This window comes from Pseudonaja textilis, chromosome Z (assembly GCF_049901715.1).
Source record: "Pseudonaja textilis isolate UNSWEBS1 chromosome Z, rPseTex1.2, whole genome shotgun sequence".
Classification (NCBI taxonomy): Eukaryota; Metazoa; Chordata; class Lepidosauria; order Squamata; family Elapidae; genus Pseudonaja; species Pseudonaja textilis.
In genome coordinates, this window is record NC_142008.1 from 92,054,952 (window position 1) to 92,076,471 (window position 21,520).

Sequence of the window (21,520 nt, forward strand, 5' to 3'; positions counted from 1 at the left end):
GTAATGGGGAAGAAAAAGAACTAGCTCCCAGATGTGGTCTTTGGGAAAGTTTTTTTTTTTCTGAAGGCTCAGTGAAATAAAATGAAAACTCTAGAGAATCCAGTAGAAAGAGAATAGTTTCCTGGTAAACTTTCCTGTATTCATTCCTAAGAAACCATGGTACCAGAATATGGCAAGGTGACTATATTTTGGGTTAGAACCATAGAAACACATACCACTTGAAATCCACAAATTCACATGACAACCTACTGTTCCAAATACTAAAATGATATCTTTTTACCCCAGTCATTTTTATGATTACATGTCTGTCACTGATAGTTATAGCAGAAAAAAGGTCTCTTTAGTTAGAAAAGTCAGTAGCGCTACATACAACAGGACAGTGTCCTCTTTAATAGAATATAGAAGCTTGAGGGTTGGGGAGAGTAGAAAATGGAAGGTTAGAGGATCAAAGAATACATGCTCTGCTTTTTCAGAATTGCCTGGGTCTCTCTTCTACAGGGCTTTTTCCGACGGACCATTCAGAAAAATCTGCATCCAACATACTCCTGCAAATATGATGGTTCCTGTGTCATCGATAAGATTACCCGCAACCAGTGTCAACTTTGTCGATTCAAGAAGTGCATTGCTGTTGGCATGGCCATGGACTGTAAGGGCATTGCGCCCACTGTGGAGAACTGGGGAGGGGGGAGTTGGGGAGATGGGGATGGGAGTGGTTACAGGGAGCAGAGGAGAAGAAATGTGCCCAAGAATGGACGCACGTTAAAGGATCAAAAGAGGGAAATAATTGTTTGGTGTGTAAAATTGCATAGGGATCATCTTTGAATCCCTCCATTTTGAGCCCATGGAATAGCGTGAAAGCTGTCCTAGTATTCCCTAAGGTTTTAATTAAGCCGTCCTGTCAGATGGCTATTCATAATTCTCTTTGGCACCTTGGAATTGGCCAAATTGGTTGCAGAATTCTGATTGGCTCTATGTGAAGTTCCCCCCTCCTCTCATACCTCTTCATTCTTCACCACCCTCCTAGTGGTGCTGGATGACTCCAAGAGAGTAGCCAAACGGAAGCTGATTGAAGAGAACCGGGAGAGACGGCGCAAAGAGGAAATGATGAAATCCCTTCAGCACCGGCCAGAGCCAACCCCAGAGGAATGGGAGCTGATACGCATCGCTACGGATGCACACTGCAGTACCAATGCCCAAGGCAGCCATTGGAAACAGAAGCGGAAATTCCTGGTAAATTGTACTGGCAAATAGGGCACAGTTCTATTTGTCAGAATTGACACAATTTTATGTATTTCTTTTCATTCTTTATTTTGGATTAAGTGTAGTCCTTCCTTAACAACAATTCATTAGTGACTGTTTGAAGTTACAGCTGCACTAGAAAAGTGACTTACAGACTGCCTCATGGGTCCCTGCGGTCACATAATCACAATTCGGGCTTTTAGAACACATGATTGTTATTTGTGATAACAAGCCCACATGATTGTTATTTGTGACCTTCCCAGCCAGCTTTTGACAGGCAAAGGTCAACAGGGAAGCCAGAAAGAAGTCGCAAATTGCAATTGCGTGATGTTTCATTAAACAATTGCAGGTGACTCACCTAACAACCACAACTGGGACTGCTAGAACTGTCACTACTAAGCAGTGCAGTCACATGATGTTTCACTTAACGACCACTTTACTTAGCCACGGTTTTCAGTCCCAGTTAGAGTCATTAAGCAAGGTCTGCCTGCAATATTTTCTGCCCTATTTTTCTTTTGAAAGTCTATGTTTCTCTGTAGATCTCTTTACTCCACGCTTTCCCCAGGATCTGATAGATCAAAAGTAAGTCCAGCAGAATAAGTGAATATATGCATAATTTATGGGCACCAAGTTTGGTTACTAAAAAATATACATGCAATTTGACACATGCCTCTGTTTTGTGCTGCTGTTGGACTTAAGCATTTCTCATTCTTGGCAACTTGAAGGTGTGTGGATTTCAACTCCCAGAATTCTGGTTGGAGAAGAAGTCTTCACCTCTTCAAATAGCCATGGTTGAGGAACACTGTACGAATCATTGCAGAGCTAACTGTGCATCGGAAGCTGTTTTTCTTTGTGTTTTATTCCTTAACCATTGGAAAAAGAAGCAAATGCACAGTTAGAGTTCGTGTAATTAGAATTATGCATCTGGACAACATATATTTACATTCCACTTAACTAATTAAAATACTTAGTAATTACACATTTCAGCTATATGCTAGCTCTTCTGCAACTCTCCATTTATGAGTAAAAGTAAGAAAGCTACTATGAATTAGGCAAAAGCGGACCTTTGTACCATTAAAAAATACCATTTTGCACCAAAAATATCTTAAGTTCTATGCTAAAATCACATTAATCAGAAGACTCATGTATCCTTTAATAAAATGCTATAGATTTATTCCAAATTGTGAGCACTTTTTAAAAACTGAGGCATTTAGCTGTATAGGTGTCTCTCTTAAACTTTTTCTCATTCCATTTAATTTGAATTTGAATAAATTTTGGACCGGAGAATAGAGTATCATTTTTAACTCTTTTTTTTTCATTCATGCTCGTATATAGATTGTCAGGCTAATATATAAACTTAATTTTATTTCAGTACTGGTGATAAAAGCATATATGCCCAGCCTTTGAAAAAACAACAATATTTTATGCATTTAACATTATTTGCACTTTTGCTTTTGAAAACGTACAAATCTCTTGCCAGGTGATTAACATGAGAAAATTGGAATCCATCTTGAATGTTAACAATTCTACTAAGCTCAGAGTCAGCATAAACCTGATGATAAAGCCATTTTTACTAAGACTACTTTCTGTGCCATAGTTTAGCATGCTGTTTCTCAGCCTTGGCAAACTTTAAGTCAGGGGTCTCCAAACTTAGCAACTTTAAGACTTGTGGAGAATAGCTGGCTGGAGAATTCTGGGTGTTGAAGTCCACAAGTCTTAAAGTTGCCAAGTTTGGGGACCCCTGCCTTAAGTGTATGGTCACATATTGGCTGGAGAAGTCTGGAAGTTGAAATCTACACATCTTAAAAGTTGCTGAGGTTAGAAAATACTCATTTAGCAGATTCAGAGCTGCAGAAGTACCTTTGAAGGGTTAATTTGCTTGAGCAAATGGACACAGCTGTGACCTCTTAGCTCTGATCAAGGACAGATGGAATGGAAACCCCTCAAAGCCACCCCTCTCTCCTCTCCTATTTCTAAGCAGAGTGGGAATTGCTGGTTCGGAGTGCCCTCTGCTGGCCATAATTAGTTAATGTCAGGGCAGGTCAGGACATGGAGGTCACAGAAAGTGAGGCTTGGGGGTGGGGAGAGGAAATAGGCCAGCAGACTGAAGGGGTCATGGGTTAAGATTGCTCCGTCTGTCCCTGCAGCCTTTATAGTATGCAGCACTTCCTTACTGAACAGAGGAATTGGTCCCAAAATTTAGTCTAAAATGGACTAAAAAAAGTATTACTGTTCAGTTCATATGATGAAACTAAACCGGCTTTGTTCTTGAACTGCTTGTGTATAAGAAAGAAATTTAAACCTAAGAGGTGGAGGCTTCTGGGCCTTATGAGCGCATGGTTTGAGCAGGGTCTTCCCAAGTATGCCAAATGACTGGGAAATGAAGTTCCCACATTTTCAACGGAAAGCAGATGGAGGTTCTCCAAGGTTGGTGTTGCTTTTTCAAAAGCACTCAAATCCAGAATAGCCAAAAGCAGATGGGTGTCATTCTCAAACTGGTGCATTGGAGTAGAACCATGGATTCTCATCTTCCCAGCCTCAAGGGACTGAAAGACTGTATTTTCAGCGATGTGACTCTTACGTTTGCAGACTGTGTTATAGCAGAGTAATATCTGCTAAAGCTGGTCTTTTAAATTGCTTTTACTAATTTAATTTTTTAAAAATAAAATCTACTCAAATAATAATTAAAATGTTTATTAAAATATTTTAAAAGGGTAATATTATTTTGGTGCTAATTGTGGAAAAGATATGTAATGTAAAGAGATCGCCTTGTAAAGAAGTTGAGAGAAGGAAATGTTATTGACAGATAAAGAGTTATATTTCCGGTGTTAGGGCTGGATGATAAATTTCTTTTTGTCTGGGGTCTCCCAAGTTAGCTCTCTGAAGACATTTAATGCTGCTTCTATCTCCCACTTGTAGCCTGAAGATATTGGTCAGTCACCAATGGCCTCCATGCCTGATGGGGACAAAGTAGACCTGGAGGCATTCAGTGAGTTCACGAAGATCATCACCCCTGCCATCACCCGTGTGGTGGATTTTGCCAAAAAACTGCCCATGTTTTCAGAGGTAAGCAAAGGATGGCGAGCAACGAGAGAATGGAGGAATTTTATTATTTGGTTGTGAAGTTTTTAACTTCCAGAGAATTTCTCTTTACATTCTTCTTTTATCATAATTAGAACTATTTTTGGTTGATTGTTAGGAAGACATAGGAATACAGTATGTGTGTGTGTGCAGTCCTCGATTTATGATTGGTCGCTTAATGATATTTCGAAGTTACAATGGAGACCCCTCCCCCAAAGATACTTACAATCTGGTTCTGAAGTTACAACAGCTACCACCCTCTTGGAATCACATGATCATATTTTGGATGCTTAGTAACCAGCCCCTATTTACAGGCTTTTGCAATGTCCCAGGATCATGTGACCACAATTTATGGTTTTGTAGAAAACTGGTCTTCCATTTTTTTCGACAAAAGTGCCCCTGAGTAAACAATGGGTTCATGTTAATGACTTAATGACCACTGCAGAAAAAAAGATTGCAAAATCTGGTGACTTATTTTAGGACCATCATGATTTGTAACCATAATGGGGAGACTTTATTATGATTATAAATTGAGGAATATTTGTATGCTCACATTATCAGTATCTTTACATGCCAACTCTCCTCTCATCAAGTCCTGGTCTGAAAGATTTTGGTCTTAATAGGTTTGTTTCACCAGCCCTACTTTGGTCATATACTTTACTTCAGCTCTTTACATACACAAGAGATGATGGGGTATTATGAAGATAAGTGTCAAGTATAATCAGTTCGTCCTATGTCTGCAAGGTTAAGGGATGATCTAAATTAAAGGAAAATGAAATTTTATAAATATTTATATCACAGTATCAAATGATGTCCCTCATTTTCCACAATCTTTTATGGAATAGCTCATGAATCACTACAAAAGGAATAGCTTTTGTTACTTTAGAATGCATGGTAGCCCGAATAGATTTTCCTTAGTTTTGTTAAACTTAACCAACCAAGGAGATTCTTCAGCTATAGCAGATTTGCTTTCAGGGATACAATCATATGGCCTAGTTAGCTGGGCATATCATGATGTTGTCATATCCAGTTTGTGATTCCTGCTTGATTGAAATCATTTTGTACAGGAGAAATCCTTAACTAAAAGAGAGGGAAAATATTACACGGAAGCAGCAGATTGGCAAATAGGAACTCCAGGAAGTATTGAGAGTAGAGGGGCATTTGAAGAAACATTTGAGGGAAGAGGGGGCCTTAGCTGTCTGTTCATTCCCAAGGTGGACAAATGATGGTGATAATAATGATTCCAATTCCTGTATATCACCTATTCCAATATAAAGAAATATACCGTCAGTTTATACCAGAAGATCAATAAATATAACAGATGAGACAAGTTAAATAATACCCATAGTCACCCAGTCCCAGCGGCAGCGGCAGCCATTATAATTGAAAGATTTTCTGGAACGATACCATTTTACCATATCTAAATGCCATCAAGATAGACTATAAACCTGAGGGGTGGGGGAAGAGGCAGGGTGTTCTGAAGTCATAGAGCTACAGTGGGGAGTCAACTGCCTTCAGTCTCTCTGCATCGATGTGAAAGAACACCATGGCTGTTATGGTTAGAGGCATACAGTATGCATGGGAGCAGGGAACAGTACCATGTGGTGGGTATGCAGGTTGCCAAAAGTAAGACTGAGTTGGCCCAAATGTTGTTAAGGACCAACTGAAAGTCCCTTCATTCAACAACTGAGCAAATGGATGATTAACGAGGATTTACCTGTATTGCAGTAGTTTAGCCTGGAGATGATAAGGGTGTGGGTTGTACAAATGGAGAACATCAGGTAAAGCTACACTGAGTCCTTCCCTTAAGGAATTAATGTAGTTGGGCCTCCTTCATCATACTTTCAGAAAACAATTTTTCTGTTTTCTTCTTTTAGTCTTATTTAATATAGAGAAATTGAGTGGGTGGGTTTTTACAGCATGCTAAGACAAAGACAGGATTCAAGAACATTCTGAACCACCAACATCATTTTATTCTATACTAATGTTCTGTAAAATTATGATTATATTATACAGCATTATTGTTAACAGTGTAAAATATCTTTTTTTGAGAATTTCATACATGATGGCTTTAGATTAAGTGAATTATTTGCCACAAACTATCTTATTATGCCTGCAAATGTTCAGGCTGGATAAATAAGCCAAAATTGGAAACCAGGGACTTGGTCACAAATGCAGGAGAGAAGGAATATAGTCTCAGGCCGTAAATTGTAAATTTTTGAGAATTTATCATGCAGTAACCTGTTGTTTGTCGATGGTCTGAGAGCCATCCTGGGAGCATAACTAACTAGCTGAGGGTGGCAAATTTCAATTAGCTTCCTGGTGAACAGAGCCAGCTACTAAAAGAAGAACAATTCCTGCAAATAAGTGACTTTCAAAAGAAGCATTACATTTCCTACCACAACTAACTTCTGGCTCTTGGTTTCCTGCTACTTTGACCTAGAGAAGCGTGTACTCTTTCAATTTCTGGGTCCCACTATTGATAGCACAGCCACTCCTTGTCTTTGTATATTAAGAAAATACACCAATTTTCTCACCTAGAAAGTGTGTGTGTGTGTGTGTGTGTGTGTGTGTACAAACACTCACACATATATATATATGGGAGTATATATGAAAGCCATGCATTCCGGAAGCCTATTATGATCATGTTTTTCTCTGCTTTTAGCTGCCTTGTGAGGACCAGATCATCCTTTTGAAGGGCTGCTGCATGGAGATTATGTCACTGCGGGCAGCTGTGCGTTATGACCCTGAAAGCGAAACCCTGACACTCAGTGGTGAAATGGCTGTCAAGCGGGAGCAGCTGAAGAATGGTGGCTTAGGCGTAGTATCAGATGCCATCTTTGATCTGGGAAAATCCCTCTCTGCCTTCAGCCTGGATGACACTGAAGTGGCACTACTCCAGGCTGTGCTGCTCATGTCCTCAGGTATGTGTAGGGGATGGATTATGCTCTCAGTATGCCCCTTAAGTGATTGGCATTATTCAAGCATAGGTGACTCAAACCAAGGCTGAATATAGCTCAGTATTATCCCTGTTAATTATCAATAGCTTTGTAAGACTTCAGATTAAAGTTGTACTTTGCGGAGAAGGTAGAACTTGAACTTTTGGCTGCTTGTGGGCTAGGATCTTAGCTGCAACCTTTCCTTGAGGTCAAGGATGGGCAACATTTGTCAATGCCTAAGTGAGGCCATGATCATCAATAGGTTTGTATTTGTAGGTATATTTTTTTCACAGTTTTTCAAATCTCCAGCTACAGCAGAATATGTGTCACATTTGTGGGATTGGGGGGTGCTGTACCTGGCTAGTGAATAGTTGGAGGATTAAAAGGATATTAAATAATGAAGAAGAGGGTTAATTAATGGCTTCAGTCAGTCAGTTGTAGGATTAGTTAAAGTGGCCTGTGGATGTGTTGAAAAATTGAATTCAGGTTGGATGTCATTAACTGGACTCATTATGTTCAAGTAAGAAGGTTGCACTGAGAAACCAGAGAGAAAGGAAACATGGTAAGTTTAATCTGAGGGACATCTTGAAGATAGTATTGAGTGATTCTGATTGAGAAGTCATTCTCGTTATTTTATGACTGTCACTAAGCAACATTTGATAGAATTGCTTATTGACAGTCATAATATAACGAGACTATTATTGGATGCAGTACCAATAATAGTCATTAGGTGAGGGTTATCTGTATTCTTTTCCTGAAGGTCATTGTAACATAGCCGTAAGCATTGAGCAAGGGCCACTTTTAATCTCTGGAGATACATAGAAAAACTCTCTTCAGATACATAGAAAAACTGTATATCTAAAACACTAGAGTAAGAATAGGGAACTGTAATCCTTTGGGCCTAAAGTAGCCAGTCAGGCCAGTTCCTATAGAGTTTGACAAAGATCTTATCCTGCCTCACAAAGTCTTTGTCTCTTCCTGCAAGCTGTTGTGGTTAGCCAGCAACAGGTGAGGACGATGGAGGAGAGCCCACTCAGATGAGGGGCCAGGACCATTAGGGAGTGGACTGCTGCCTTCAGAGATTGTGGGGGCTGGCAGCAGTGATGAAGAGGTTCCCGAGGAGCCTGTGCCAAGTGCGCGTGCACGCAGGATTGATCGTAGGAGAGAGCAATTAAAGCAGCACAGGCGACTCAGGAGTAGGGCTGCAAGGTAATGGCCCGTCCCTCAAGAGGCTAAAAGCCAGGTTTGTAGACGTGTTCTTTGCAGAAGGCAAAGATGCTCCGAGATTCAACCTCATGGACATCATAGTTATTATTTAAAAACTCTTGGAAATTAGTTCTTATCTCTGGGTTTTTGGCAGCTTTAATAAACAACTTGGCAAGGCTCTTGTCAGAGCTAATTAGTTAGAAGCAGCCTTTTATCTGTGAAGAAACAGAATTTGTTGATTAAACCTTAAAAGGTGAGGTGTCTGGTGTTTGCTCTTTTGGAACCAGGTTGGGTCAGAACACAAGCACATTTGTGGATGCTCTCTTTTATGGGGGCGGGGGAGCAGAAAAAGCCAAGGAGGCTGAACGTCAGGTGCTGTGCTTTGCCCGTACGGAGGACACAGTTAATTCTAACCTGAGCAATGACAGTTTGGTAGATTTAGTGAGCCAGAAAGATAACTTGGGATTGGGACAACTTGGTTGGTTCCAGAGGGGCAAATTTACACATGCGGCTTCAGCCTGCCTGACGTGTGTCCTCTTTTTTTATTTGTTTTGCAGATCGCAGTGGGCTTATTTGCGTTGATAAGATTGAGAAATGCCAAGAGACCTATCTGCTGGCATTTGAACACTACATCAATTATCGCAAACACAACATTCCCCACTTCTGGCCCAAGCTCCTCATGAAGGTGACCGACCTGCGCATGATTGGGGCTTGCCATGCCAGCCGCTTCCTGCACATGAAGGTGGAATGCCCCACGGAGCTCTTCCCCCCACTCTTCCTTGAGGTCTTTGAGGATCAGGAAGTTTAGGGCATGAGGAGGGATGGAGGGAGGGGGCAAACAGGGTGGCGTGGGCGAATTGGGGACACGGGGCAATTTGGGGCTGGGGGCGATGTCTGGACTTGGGTTACAAGGCCCTCACCTCATCACCTCGGACACAACAGATTTTCATTGTTTTGTTCTGTTTTGTTGTTTTCATTTCTTTTCTTTTCTTTTTTTCTTTTTGTTTTTTTGTTTTGTTTTTCTAAATATTGCACGTCAGCATCGATGAATCCCCTGGATAGGGGAAGCAAGGGCATCCTTGGCGGGGGTGGGTGGGCCATGATAAAAGTCAAAGCTATACAAAATCTGGGTTATGAGGTAGACATGTGCAGTAGCCAACACATTCTTTGTCTAGGCAGATTTTTTTTAAAATAATAATAATAATAATAATACAATTCCCACCTGCCCCCTTGTTATGTCCCCCGTTGCCCAAAGTCATCTTTCTAGGGTGAAATGTCTGTCCTAAACTTTAGCATAAAAAAGAGAAAAACAATCCACATATTGTTCTCTCCCCTCTCCCTCCAAAATGCTTTGCCTTTCTCCCCCTTCTTTGAAGAAAAGTTTTCTGCCTCCCTCCACACATCCCCACAACACTGGAAACAATTGGCACCTCTTGAGCCCTGATCAAACCTCTCTCGTTTAAACGGACTTGATTACCAATATATATAAATATATAAAGACATATATATATATATATACCTTCTTTTGCACATAACAGTCCCAGGAAACGTCAGAGTGTGTTTGGTTGTTGTTTTTTTCTTTAAGAACTTTAGCATTTAGTTATCCTCCCTGGGAGGCTAAAATCGAAAATGCACTTTTTTTTGTAAAAGAAAGAAAGAAATGGAACCGAGAGAGAGAGAGAAAGAGAAATCCTATTAAATTATTAAGGGCAGGTGGGAGGAGGAAGGTCACAGATGTTTTGCAAAACAAAATAAGAGTAAACCTAAATTGAGGCTGAAGGTCCACATGTGAAGGACAAATGCACTTTGAGTGAGATAAAAATCCTTCCCCTCGGCTCCTCCCTTAATAGAGAAACAGAGGACAAGATCTATTTTATATTGCTTTGAATGGCACTGCAGGGCTTGCTTCTTAAGAGGTGCCTGCTTTGTGTTCCAGTGTTGAGAGGTATATTCATCAGCCTTCTTCCTTGTCCCAATGCCCTCTTCCCTCCCCAAAGCTTCAGCCAATCTACCTCCATGTTCAGCAAGGTGGGTGGATTTAACAGATTCCCACCCACGCCTGCTGCCCCCTCCCAGCTGAAAGGCTGCATGCAATGTTCCCACTGGGCTTTGAAATGGCCCTTGCTAATTCTTTGCACACGCTTTCCCACGCCACGTGGCGGTACACTTCTTTCTGCACTAGTATTCTTGCTGTCCTGCTGCACCCTCCCTTCAACGCCCTTCTCTCTGGGGAAGAAAATAGGAGAAATCCTAACCCTTCAATGCTCCAAGAGAATCAAAGTTAGGTTTCAATTCTTTCTTCTTTTTTTTTAATGGGGAGAAGGGGGAATGGCACTTAGCAATACAGAAAACATGAAGACGGTGAAATTAATGGGGACATGGCACACACTTTAAAACCCAGGATTGTACAGCCTTTCTGTATTAAGAGGTTGTAGGCTCTGCATAATAACTTCTCTTTCTCCTACAGCATTCCATGTCCCCCTGCACTTCTGAATTACTGGCCCTTTTGTAGTCCCAGTTGTATCTGTGCACATGGGAAGAAAAGGCAAAGGTTTCTCTTAAAAGGCTTGTTGGAAAGGTTATCCTGGCCTGATTAAGTCTAATTTTCCCTTTCGGAGGAGTGTTTGATCAATGAAATAATATTCAAATGCACTTCCTTGCACAAAAGGAGGATCATTCTGCCTAACTTGAACTGTCACGGGCAGAGCAATGCCCCAAGCCTCAGGTTGTATGAACTGTATCAGAGGTGATCCAGTTGGGAACTTGGAGGCAGGCTACCCACATTTGTAAAATTGAATTGGCCAAGCTGGTAAGAGAAAAACACCTCAAGTTTTTCAAAATAGGTATTGTTTCCATTTGATTTCAGCTTTTTTTTTTTTTGTCATTATTTAGTGTTGTGCTTATGTGGTTGTAACTGGTTGTTGGAAAATAGAACCTCTGAAGTTCTGGCCAGAAGTTAGCTTGGTGAGAACATCATTTGGAGAAGGGGAATACGGTAAATTGTGATCAGGCCTAACAACCCCATTTTAATAGCCACCAGACCTGCCTTTAATCCTGTATTTTTGCCTCTTGGCTGATGCTTGGGGAAGGTGGAGCAATTGGTACATAGGGCCATATTTGACATGGAACATCCAGTTATGAATCCCCACTCTAAAGATTTGCCCTTGGAGGAGGTATTTCTAAAGAGAAAAACAAAAACAAGATAACAACCACCAGCTTCCCGCTTTCTTCCTGTCTTTTTCACCTTTAATGTAAGCCAGACTGTGATCACCTTAATGCAAGTATTTTGGCACTTAACACTGTTAATAGATCAGACTTCTCTATCTCTCCTAAACTGCTTTATCTGTGATAGATCCATTTCTTGTCAACTTAATAGCCAGACTTTTTTTCTGCAACTGTAATATGATGTTACTCGGGAGAGGGATATATTTTTATTCCCCCCTTCTTTTGTTCTTTCTCTCTGTCACATGGTTTCCGTTGGAAAAAAAGAAACCCTTTACCTCTTACCTCATTCAAGACGCCGTGGGAAATGTTACACGTTGGGTTGGGTGCATGTTGGATGTATCATCTGAAGGTTCAGAGGCCGGCGCATGGAGAACTCAGCTCCAATTTAAGCTAATATACAGAATATATATATATATATATATAAATATGTATAATTTTTTTTAATTGAGAAGAAAAATCTTTGTACGGGTCTGTTCACAAAAAAGAAAAGAAAAATCACACAAACAAAAATTTGGGTTGGAAAAACATAATACTTTTGTTTGTTTGTTTGATTTTTGCTTAGTTTATATCATCTTTAAATGACATGGGGTTAAATGAGGAAGTAATTGCTGGCTTGAATTGAAGCGAGTCTGGGATCCTAAATGCCAGCTATCATACTGGATAATATTCAAGGCAATGCCTGTTCCCCAGTCATCAAATGTGATGTTGAATACAGATCTTAACAGTCTCATGTTTTTTTTTTCTTTAAAAAAAGCAAGTTTCTAACTTGTATGGCAGTAAAGACAGTTTATGAAGCCCAATGAAATCTCAGAACAGACCTTAAGTGGGATTTTCAGTGGTGTGGAATACATCTCTGGTACAAAAACAGGATACATTATGAAAAATAAGACCACGTTTGTGGTTTTTCTTAATTATTCCATTTTTCTTAGAGCAGCATTCAGCCTTTCTTGATGTGGGAGTTAGATGTTTGTGTTTAAAGTGTAGAGGAAACTCCATGTCCAGTTGTTGTTCCACCAGCTGTTTCCCCAAGGAATAAAACTGGGTCCATTGAAAGAATGTATCTTGAGAAGATGCAGAAGTTTTGCCTTGAAGATATGAGCTAATCCTGGGTTTCTTTGAGGGAGAAAACTTTTTTGTTCAGCTTAGATGTTGAAGAAACTTGCCTGAAACTATCCCCAAAGCCTCATATCCATGCAATAACAATTTGAAAAGCACCCAAAGATGAGGAACTTTATAGTCTGATTGGCTAATTTCAAAGACTGGTGTTTTCTTATTTTACTTATGTCATAACATGCTACTCCCTGTATACCTACATAATATGCACACAGTTTATTAGAAACTTAGGTTCCTTCATACTTAATCCAGCTCTTCTGAAATTAGATAGTTTACTCAGACCACTTAACACTGCCTCTCCTTGCTGCAACCCTCATTGTTCTGCCCTTCTCTAATACCTACCCGTCCCTTCTAAAACCTGTATTGGTCCGATGAAACAGGTTTGCAAGTCTTTGGTAAACAGTTCCCCTCTTACATTAATCTTCCCTGTGCAATAAAATGAGGTATGTGTGCTTGTGTGTATGAGAGACTGGCATATATATTGTGTTTGTTCCTGTGTCTGTGAGAGACGGAGGTTAATTAGGCTGAACTCCTCTAACCAGAAGGAAATCCTACCGAAATCACTGGATTTGCTTCAAAGTGGCCATTAAAATTCTTTTGCTAGGCCCTGATCCTATATCTTAAAGGTTTGACGGAAAATACCCTTTTTGGACTTGAATCAAAGACTCACTTTATGGACATAAGTTTCTGCCTTAAATGGAAGCAGACCAGTGTCCTCTGTAGCTCAGTATTCTTTCCTTGGGCGGGCAGCAGTCCCCAATGCTTCAGGCCGTTTCCCTCAGCGATGGCACCTGAGAGCCAAGCAGAACGAGAGGCTGGAGAGCAGTGAAATGAAGTGTTTGGGTTTCTGGCAATTCAGAATCCTCCGCAAAAGGTAGGGCTGCATTTTTCATAGAAACATCATTTTCTGCTCCCTCATTCAGAGAGTGAAAGACATATCCTGGTAATAGGGGTTTCTATGAATTGAATGTGGGACCTCTCTGGTGCCATGCAAGTGTTCTGCCATAGAAGTTTATATAGCACTTATCCACGTAGGTTTATATAGCACTTATTCACAAGAACAGCCTTTGCTTAGTTCCGGGTTGGAGATTTTGACAGCTATATCTGCTTTTGGTGGTGCAATTGGGTAAAGTTAGAGCATGGAAACTATTATCTCGAAGGAGTATTAGGTAAGGGAAGCACAGTATTTGATTAAAACAGGAGGAATTGGTTGTGATCCGTAGGTACCTCTGTGCTGCTGTCCTTGTTTTGCTTCAGGAGCCTAGAGCTCTCTTCTGTGCTAAGATCATCACAGTTTAGTAGGTTTTTAAATAGTGCCCAGTGTTAGTATAACCATCCAAAGCAGCTTCCCCTTTTTATTGATAGACTTTTTTTTTATACAACCATTACTCTTAGCCTACTGCATTATTCTTAGGCTGGCTTCATACGTTTTGTTAAGATACAATGTGATTTTCCTTGATTTTAGCTTAGCATGTTGTATGAAACTTAGCCATCTTTTTAAGCCATAGTTCATGGTTTTGCATGTTTTATGAACTCAGTTAATTTATTCATTAAATCATAGTTAAAACATATAATGTGTGAACTCAGCCTTAATCATCTGCTTTCCCACTATGCAAGACCCATTCTTATTCAGAATTAAATATGGATGCTTCCCTGTAAGGCCGTAAGGTTCCTTAGCTTTTTTTCAATGTTTTCTTTCCATGACTCTTCCAATGGAAATTTTTTAGGAATTTCTACAGATGTGAGTAGTAGGAACTAGCTTTCTGGCCAGAAAAGAGTTACAACAAAATCTGAAAACTTAAACTGAAACTCACTGAATAAATAAAATAGAGCATTAGCTATCAGTTTGTGACTCCCACCCACTGGAAACCCCTGCACTGTCTTTCGACTTTATGTAGTCTTGTTAAACAGTCTTGTTAAAACAGCAATATGCTGTACCAGGTTTTCAGGCAGGACCCTTTTCTACTTAACCATTTTCCAGTTGTATTTTCAAAACCAATCTGTTACTACTGCAATAGTATTTCAGCACCACATCCACCCACTGTCCATGATTGGACTGTTGGCATACAACTGTTGTAAAGAAAGAAAACAAAAAACTCCTTAAGTTTCTATGCATCTTGGGGATTTGGCTTGGAATCAGATCTCTGAGATGTGTATTTTCTAACTGGAATATTGAATAAATTTTGGCAAGGAAAAGACATTCAGAATTATCCGTGTAATTAGGAATTGAACTCAACTCAAGCTACTTTTTATCTTTTTATACTCTTCCCCCACATCTATTTATTCATTCCAAACTGAAAAGATTTTAATGCATCCCAGATATCACAGAAACGTGTCAAAAGGTTTTTACTGGCTAACTAATTTTCTATCCTTATTCATATTTCATTTAGGGAGAGGTACAGCTTTCACTAATGTATCTGCACTACACAAAGCTGGTTGGTATTCCCAACCCATTCTTATCCATTTCAGAAATTGAGATGCTTTGCAAGGTATGTAATTTCTAAGCCTCAAGCATGTTTATTAGCATATACCATCCATACTGGCACTTTTCTGTTATGAATGAGCTGCTATTGAGTTGAAGGTGATCACATAAACAATGTTTTTACTGAATTGACACATTCGGTAGTTCTTAGGATAGCTGAATGTGTGAAATCCTCCTTGGGTGAATGTAGCATCTGAAAGAGCTGAGTGTTGCTTGAGGGAGATTTGAGTCTTTAGATGCACATACACAATCAATTCAGTTGTCAAAGGAGTTTGAAACAATATCAATTTAGTTAGGTTAGAAATGAATGTAAATATAAAACAGAGTTGGACTGATCAGCTAAAAAAATATCTAATAACCAGCATAAGGGCAGGTTGAAAAAGAACCAGCCATTTGAAATTCTCTTCTTAAAAAATTACTTCTTTTTGCTCACTTAAGATGGAATGTTTGTCCCAAGCTGGCACCTACTACAAATGTGGCTATTTCTGTATCTTCCTTTGGAAGCAGTGAATTTGTGGCCATTGTGCTTCTTACATGGCATTTTGAAAATTTCTAGAGTATTCCAGGATGCTCTGCCCACTTATTTAGGCCAAGAAATCCTGCACAAATAAGCATGAAGAATGCCTTTTCTGAGGAATTTTCAAAAGTTGTTGCTTTTTTCTGCAAGAAAACTCTAGCCACTTTGATGAGTTTTCTCCAAAGAAAATCAGAATGAAATTATTAATTGGCTCAAACATCTGGGTTGGTTCTAAAGTTCAGCTTCCATAAATTCCATTTAATTGCGTTGAAGCCAAAGTATTGTGGACAAGATCCCAAATAAATCCTTTTTCAGATCACTTTTTAACTGATAAACTTATCTTCAGCCTTAATTTTATACCATTGTATTCCAAGTTGTCTAAATTCTCATGGCATCCGAGTGAGGGGCTTGTTGCTTCAAAAGAGAGAGTCAGAAAAACAAGATTCTTGAAGCCGAGCATTCTGCAAAACTTTACAGTGTTTGGAAGGTCTCATAGTTCTTCTTATTTTCAGTTAGAATAAGAATAAGCAATGCATAAAAAATAAAAAGCTGATTTTCACCTAAAATAACAGATTTTAAGATCTTCTTCCCCAGCCTTCCTGCCAAAAACGTTTCCAGTGTATTTGACACTCATGCCTCAGGTCAGCCCCTTTATTCTCTTTTCTTTCCCTGCTTTCTCTCCCACAGATCAAGGGGCCCCAGCTGGACAGTCTCAGCTGAAAGACACCCGTTATTTCCTAGTGCTAGTTCTTGACTTACTTGACTTACCTCAGCAACCAGCCTTTCAAGTTCTTACCCCAAAATCTGCCACATAGTTCTTTAAAAGAGAAAAATAAACCTCTGGAGGTTAATTTCTTTTGATAACATTGAACTACATGGTAATCCTCATTTATCCCTGGCAATTTGGTTGTTAAATGAAGTGGTTGTTAAGTGAAACTGATTGTGTTTGCGATCTTATGTCAGTTTCCTTTGCTTTACAGGTTATAAATTCAAGGATTAGTTGCAAGGATTAGTTTCAACACTGTCATAACTGTGGCAGTTGCTAAACAAGGACTACCTATATACTTCTGCTGCCTGCAAAGGGCTGCAGAAACTATGGCTTTCTTCCCATTTATAACGCTCCTTGCCAGGCTGAAAAAGTTTGCATAGGTACCGTAACAAATCTGCAATTTCCCCCTTAACCTGGAAGCCTAAAAAAACAGATCTCACATAATCCTCCTATCATTACCTAATTCCAAATCCCACCTTCAGTTAGAACTAATACCCTTCCTCCCTTTTTTTTTTTTGGGGGGGGGGGGTTGAGGTGAATTTGCTTTACTCCCTGTACTGTATGTACTATACAGTAGGTACAGCATCCTCTTTGCCAGCCCAGGGCCCTAACAGATTCTTCTTCTTTTTTAAAAAACTTGGACAGTATAAGAAAAATGAATGCCACCCAAAGGCAAGTTATTCTGCACTTGTAGATTGAGCAAAGGCACAAGTTGTGAAACAGCTTAGGCATTGTGGTGCTGCCAGGAGACCCTGCTGAGGCCAGAGCTGGTCACATGTATCTTTTTTTTTATCTCAATGGGTATGTTATTCTGACAGTTGGTGGTGTTCCTACATAAACATCTTCCTGGTATATGAGAAAGATACACTCTGGTTTATGGTGATCCCAGATGAGTTCCTAACACCCTATCAGCATTGGCTCGTGTCTAAATGTGTGTTTTACTTGTGTAATAATGAAAATGAGGCACTTGTGAATCTGCAGTGTAAATTATCTCAGATGTATGGGTGTCTAATCTTGTGGTTTTAAGCTAACAAATTCTGTATGTATTTTAATATTTTTAAGAGGTACAAACATATCTAGTACAAATTTGTTTCTCTATGAAAAGGTCCCTATCTCATACACACATGCCAGTGTGTCTCTGCTTTTATCATGCCGGTTTTGCATTCCCTGTTTGTTCTTTCCCATACTAAGATTATATTCCTGCTGTGCCTGGCTGAATATACCTAAAAGCTAGAAGTACTGAGCCTTGCCTATTCTCTGGGTTCAAACTACTCTGCCAAGCACTTGTGGCAGAGTTGAGGTATATCTTAAATGTGTTTCTGTGTGTTTGCAAACGTTTTCCTTCTCACTGTTAACCTTACCTCATTTTCCCCATTCTTGTTTGTTTCTCTCTCAAACATATTTGTCATTTGGCCTCACTTCAGTAATGTCTCATATTTCCCCATCTTGTCAGGGCAGCTGAAGTCCCATTCAAGCCTCAGTGCCCCATCTTGAGGTCAGTTCTCTACACTCATCTTTCTAGAAGCCTTAACAATATTCTGTAAGTTGCCAGCAAGGACACAGTTTCACACATCAATCAAGTGAACAGTCTGTTCAGCATTTGTACTTCTGTAAATATTTTATATATAACCCAACTTGGAAACTAGTTCTGCCTTGAACAGGTGTAACTGGAACATCTTATCTTTGAAATCTACAAAGCATGTAAAGATGCCCCTGATTATCAGAAAAGGGGAGGGGGGATAATAATTCCTCATTGCCTTATATCAAATAGTACAGCCTCTATAAAATAGTATTTTGGTATTCTCCTTTATGAATTTCCCACACATACTGAACTTCAAGATGTAAGATCGGCTTTATAGTCCCTGAGAAAATAGTCACAAATATTATTATATTGGATTAAGGAGCCTAAACTTACTTAGGTGTGAATATATGAAAAGGAACAGCTTCTAGACACCTGAAACCAGTGAGACTGCTCATTCATTTCAGGGAGTTTGTGCAGAACCTCCTGCTCGACTTCATCTAGAGCATATATATTTAATAAGTATAGTTATTTCAACAGTGCACTGATATCCTATATATATATGAAGTGTAAACTCCACCTGCACTTTTGCTCTACATACCTGCAGAGTCTCCTTCCAAAGTCTCAAGTGGAAGGCAGCATAGGGGGAGACAGAAATGTCAGCTATTTTTTTTTTTAGTTTATTTGACTTGGCTAATTATACTACTTTCGTTGATGTGTTTGGTTGTCCCTTTGAGACTCTGAAAGGAATGAGAGAGATGGTCTGTCCAATTAGAAACATTTCTGTGATTTCAGCTTAGCGTCCACTGTAGAGTTATGAACCCTTCGTTGTTCTTGCCTAGCAGGCTGAAGTGATCTGGTTAAATTCTGTATTTCCTTAAATAATTTGAGAAGCTAGGCTTTGGGGTTTTTTTCTTAAGATAGAAAGCCAAGCCTGGGGTATTTAAAATTAAGAAAATGATTTTTCCTCTTTTGAGACCATGAAGCTTGGGTGATGATCTGGTTGACATTTATATGATAATGGCTTGTAGGATAGCACTATTGTTAGATAGCAATAGTTTGTGAATGAACTAGCACAGATTATCATTTCAGCTAGAATTTATAACACTAGGCTAATTCAGACTTTATAGTTTCAATCCACACCTATGGAGTACGATCAAGTAATAGCTTCATTTGGTTGTGTCTTACAAGGAAGAGGCAAGAATCTCTTTTTCACAGGGATTACTTGATTGGTAAGACTAAGACATTATAGCCAAAGTAAATCTTTTCAGCCTGGCCAACATCACCTCGTCAGCTGTGAGGAATGAATGCTTTTGCACCCTTTAAGCTTTTAAAATGGCAGAGATAGTTCTCAACTTAAGACCACAATTGGGACTGAAACTTGTCACTAAGCGATACAGTCATTAAGCAAGTCACACTTGATTTTATTATCTTTTTGCTGCTGTCATTATCCGAATCATTCAACTGTTAAGCAGATCCGACTTCCCCTGTTGATTTTGCTTGTTTCAAATCAGCTGGGAAGATGACAAGGCAGTTACATGATCCCAGGGTGTGTTGCAACAATCACAAGTTGCCAAGAACCGAAGTTGTGATTACATGACTGCAGGCATACTGGCAGCAGCAATTATCAGATCAAGGACTGCCATAAGTCACTTTTTTCAACACCATTGTAACTTCAAGTGGTCACTAAATGAATGGGCGTAAGTCAAGTACTACCTGTAAAAAAATTTAGGTTCTGGATTGTAGTTCTCATTTAAAACTCTCTCTTCTCTCCATCACCAGCAGATATATAACACCACCTCCTAGTGGGAGCTGAAATAGCTTTTGTTTAAGGAGTTTGAATGCAGAAAGGTAGAATTTGCTTTTTTCTCCCCTCCTCCTTTGTACTAGAGATTTATATATGCAAGAAAGCTGCTAATGGAGAAAGAAGGCCTCTGACTTTATTCCTGTGTGCCCATTTACCTATAGAGGGCACTGTCATCCATCTTATGTCCACTGTGGCACTGTCATCCATCTTATGTCATCTGGAGTAGGATACATAGGCTGCTGCCTGGGTCATAAGTTTAACCTTAATGTCATGTGAAGATCTCAGGATGTGAATCCCTCCCACGATACTTCATACTTTGATACTTGGCCATCTCAGGTGTCATTTTCCCTATCATGCCATGCTCACATTTTGCCCGGAGTTCAGTGCAAGGAAGACAGTATCTCTCCCACCTCCCTTTGTTTGCCGTGCCATTTCTATGCGGGTGGGAGCCACCCTTCTTGGAGAGAAGCAAAATCCTTTGCAATCTGTAGTAAAGGTGTTGTTGCTTCTCAGGGCACAATGCCCCAAAGTTCCTTCCTCCATCCATGTGGGGCACTTAATGACTATGGGTAAGAAGCAGGTTTTTTTCACGTTATAAAGCTATTCATGTGGGGGGTGGGGTGGGGTGGGGGGGAGAAGCTGATTATTATTCCCACACCTCCTCTCAGTATTTCTTTGCCAATACATACCTCATGCAGTCCTATAAATGGTATCCCCACGACCTTTTTCACCATCACCCCAGCCGGTCTGTCTTTTCTTTCTGAAAGGGTTTTTTCTTTTTTTAAAATTTTGAATCCAGATTATCATAAAAGATTATGGGAAAATAGAAAGGAGTTTCCAGTAAGGAAGCAACTTTGTAACTTAACTTTATACTTAAACCCCAATATACTATGCATCGTGGTTTTCCCCTCGCAGTCCAGAGCAGGGAAAGAAACTGTGAGCAGGGAATTAGTGAATGTACATTTGGGAGATGGGGTTTTCTGAAGGGGGGGGTTTGGGTTGGTGGGGATAGAGTTCAGAGGGAAGGAAAAACCAGGTGGGTGAAGTATTCCCTCTGCCTCATCCCTTTTCCCTCCCTCTCCCTTATTGTCTTTTTCTGTTTCTGTTTCTGTTTTTCTTCCTTTCCTTTTCCTTTTTTTGCATCTGGGAAGCAGGAAGCTGCTGATGTAAAAAATACGACAATCACAATTTGTCTGTGACGTGCGATTTTGAAAAAAAAAAAATAACCCTGACAAGTCTGGGGCAGGGGAAAAAAATAACCCTTTTTGTGTTTTTGGTCAGGATTTTAAAGAAAGATATTTTTATGGTAATTGTTGCCGGTCTATTTTACTATATATTTATGTAATAAATATATGATTAAAAAACAAACAAACCTACCCTTAAACAAAGACAAAAAAAACTCAACAGCCCCAGCTGACTTTTGGTGTTTCATTTCTGGTAAATGGTAGCTGGCATAACATCCTTTCTTTTAACTGCCAAAACTGAGTACAAGGTTGGGCTGAAATCTGTTCCGCAATTGTTTTCTTCTACCATTTTACCCATCAAAGCCTGTCTTAATGGTAAAACTTCAGTTCCCCTATACACAGAAAGCTTACCAAGCATTCAGGCCATGGAAAAAGACGC

At 39.8% G+C, this 21,520-nt stretch overlaps 1 protein-coding gene and 1 long non-coding RNA gene across 7 annotated transcripts in view; one reads left to right on the top strand and one right to left on the bottom strand.

The window, feature by feature from the left end:
• The window catches only part of THRA (thyroid hormone receptor alpha), a 164,388-nt gene extending 154,610 nt beyond the window's left edge, over window positions 1-9,778 (top strand). For 5 of the 6 annotated variants that reach the window (XM_087917843.1, XM_087917846.1, XM_087917845.1 and 2 more), the window contains 5 exons: window positions 499-646; window positions 1,025-1,230; window positions 4,159-4,305; window positions 6,986-7,244; window positions 9,023-9,778. In XM_087917843.1, the coding sequence (XP_087773969.1) occupies window positions 499-646; window positions 1,025-1,230; window positions 4,159-4,305; window positions 6,986-7,244; window positions 9,023-9,273 (1,011 nt within the window). In that variant the 3' untranslated portion in view covers window positions 9,274-9,778. The remainder of the gene's footprint in view (window positions 1-498; window positions 647-1,024; window positions 1,231-4,158; window positions 4,306-6,985; window positions 7,245-9,022) is intronic. The other variant, XM_087917842.1, reaches the window with a different exon arrangement.
• Window positions 9,662-14,899, bottom strand: LOC148124150 (uncharacterized). The gene is made up of 2 exons (XR_015740353.1): window positions 9,985-14,899; window positions 9,662-9,933 (listed from the first exon to the last, which is right to left on the bottom strand). It is a non-coding gene; the product is annotated as an uncharacterized LOC148124150 (long non-coding RNA).
• Between the last annotated feature and the right edge of the window lie 6,621 nt (window positions 14,900-21,520).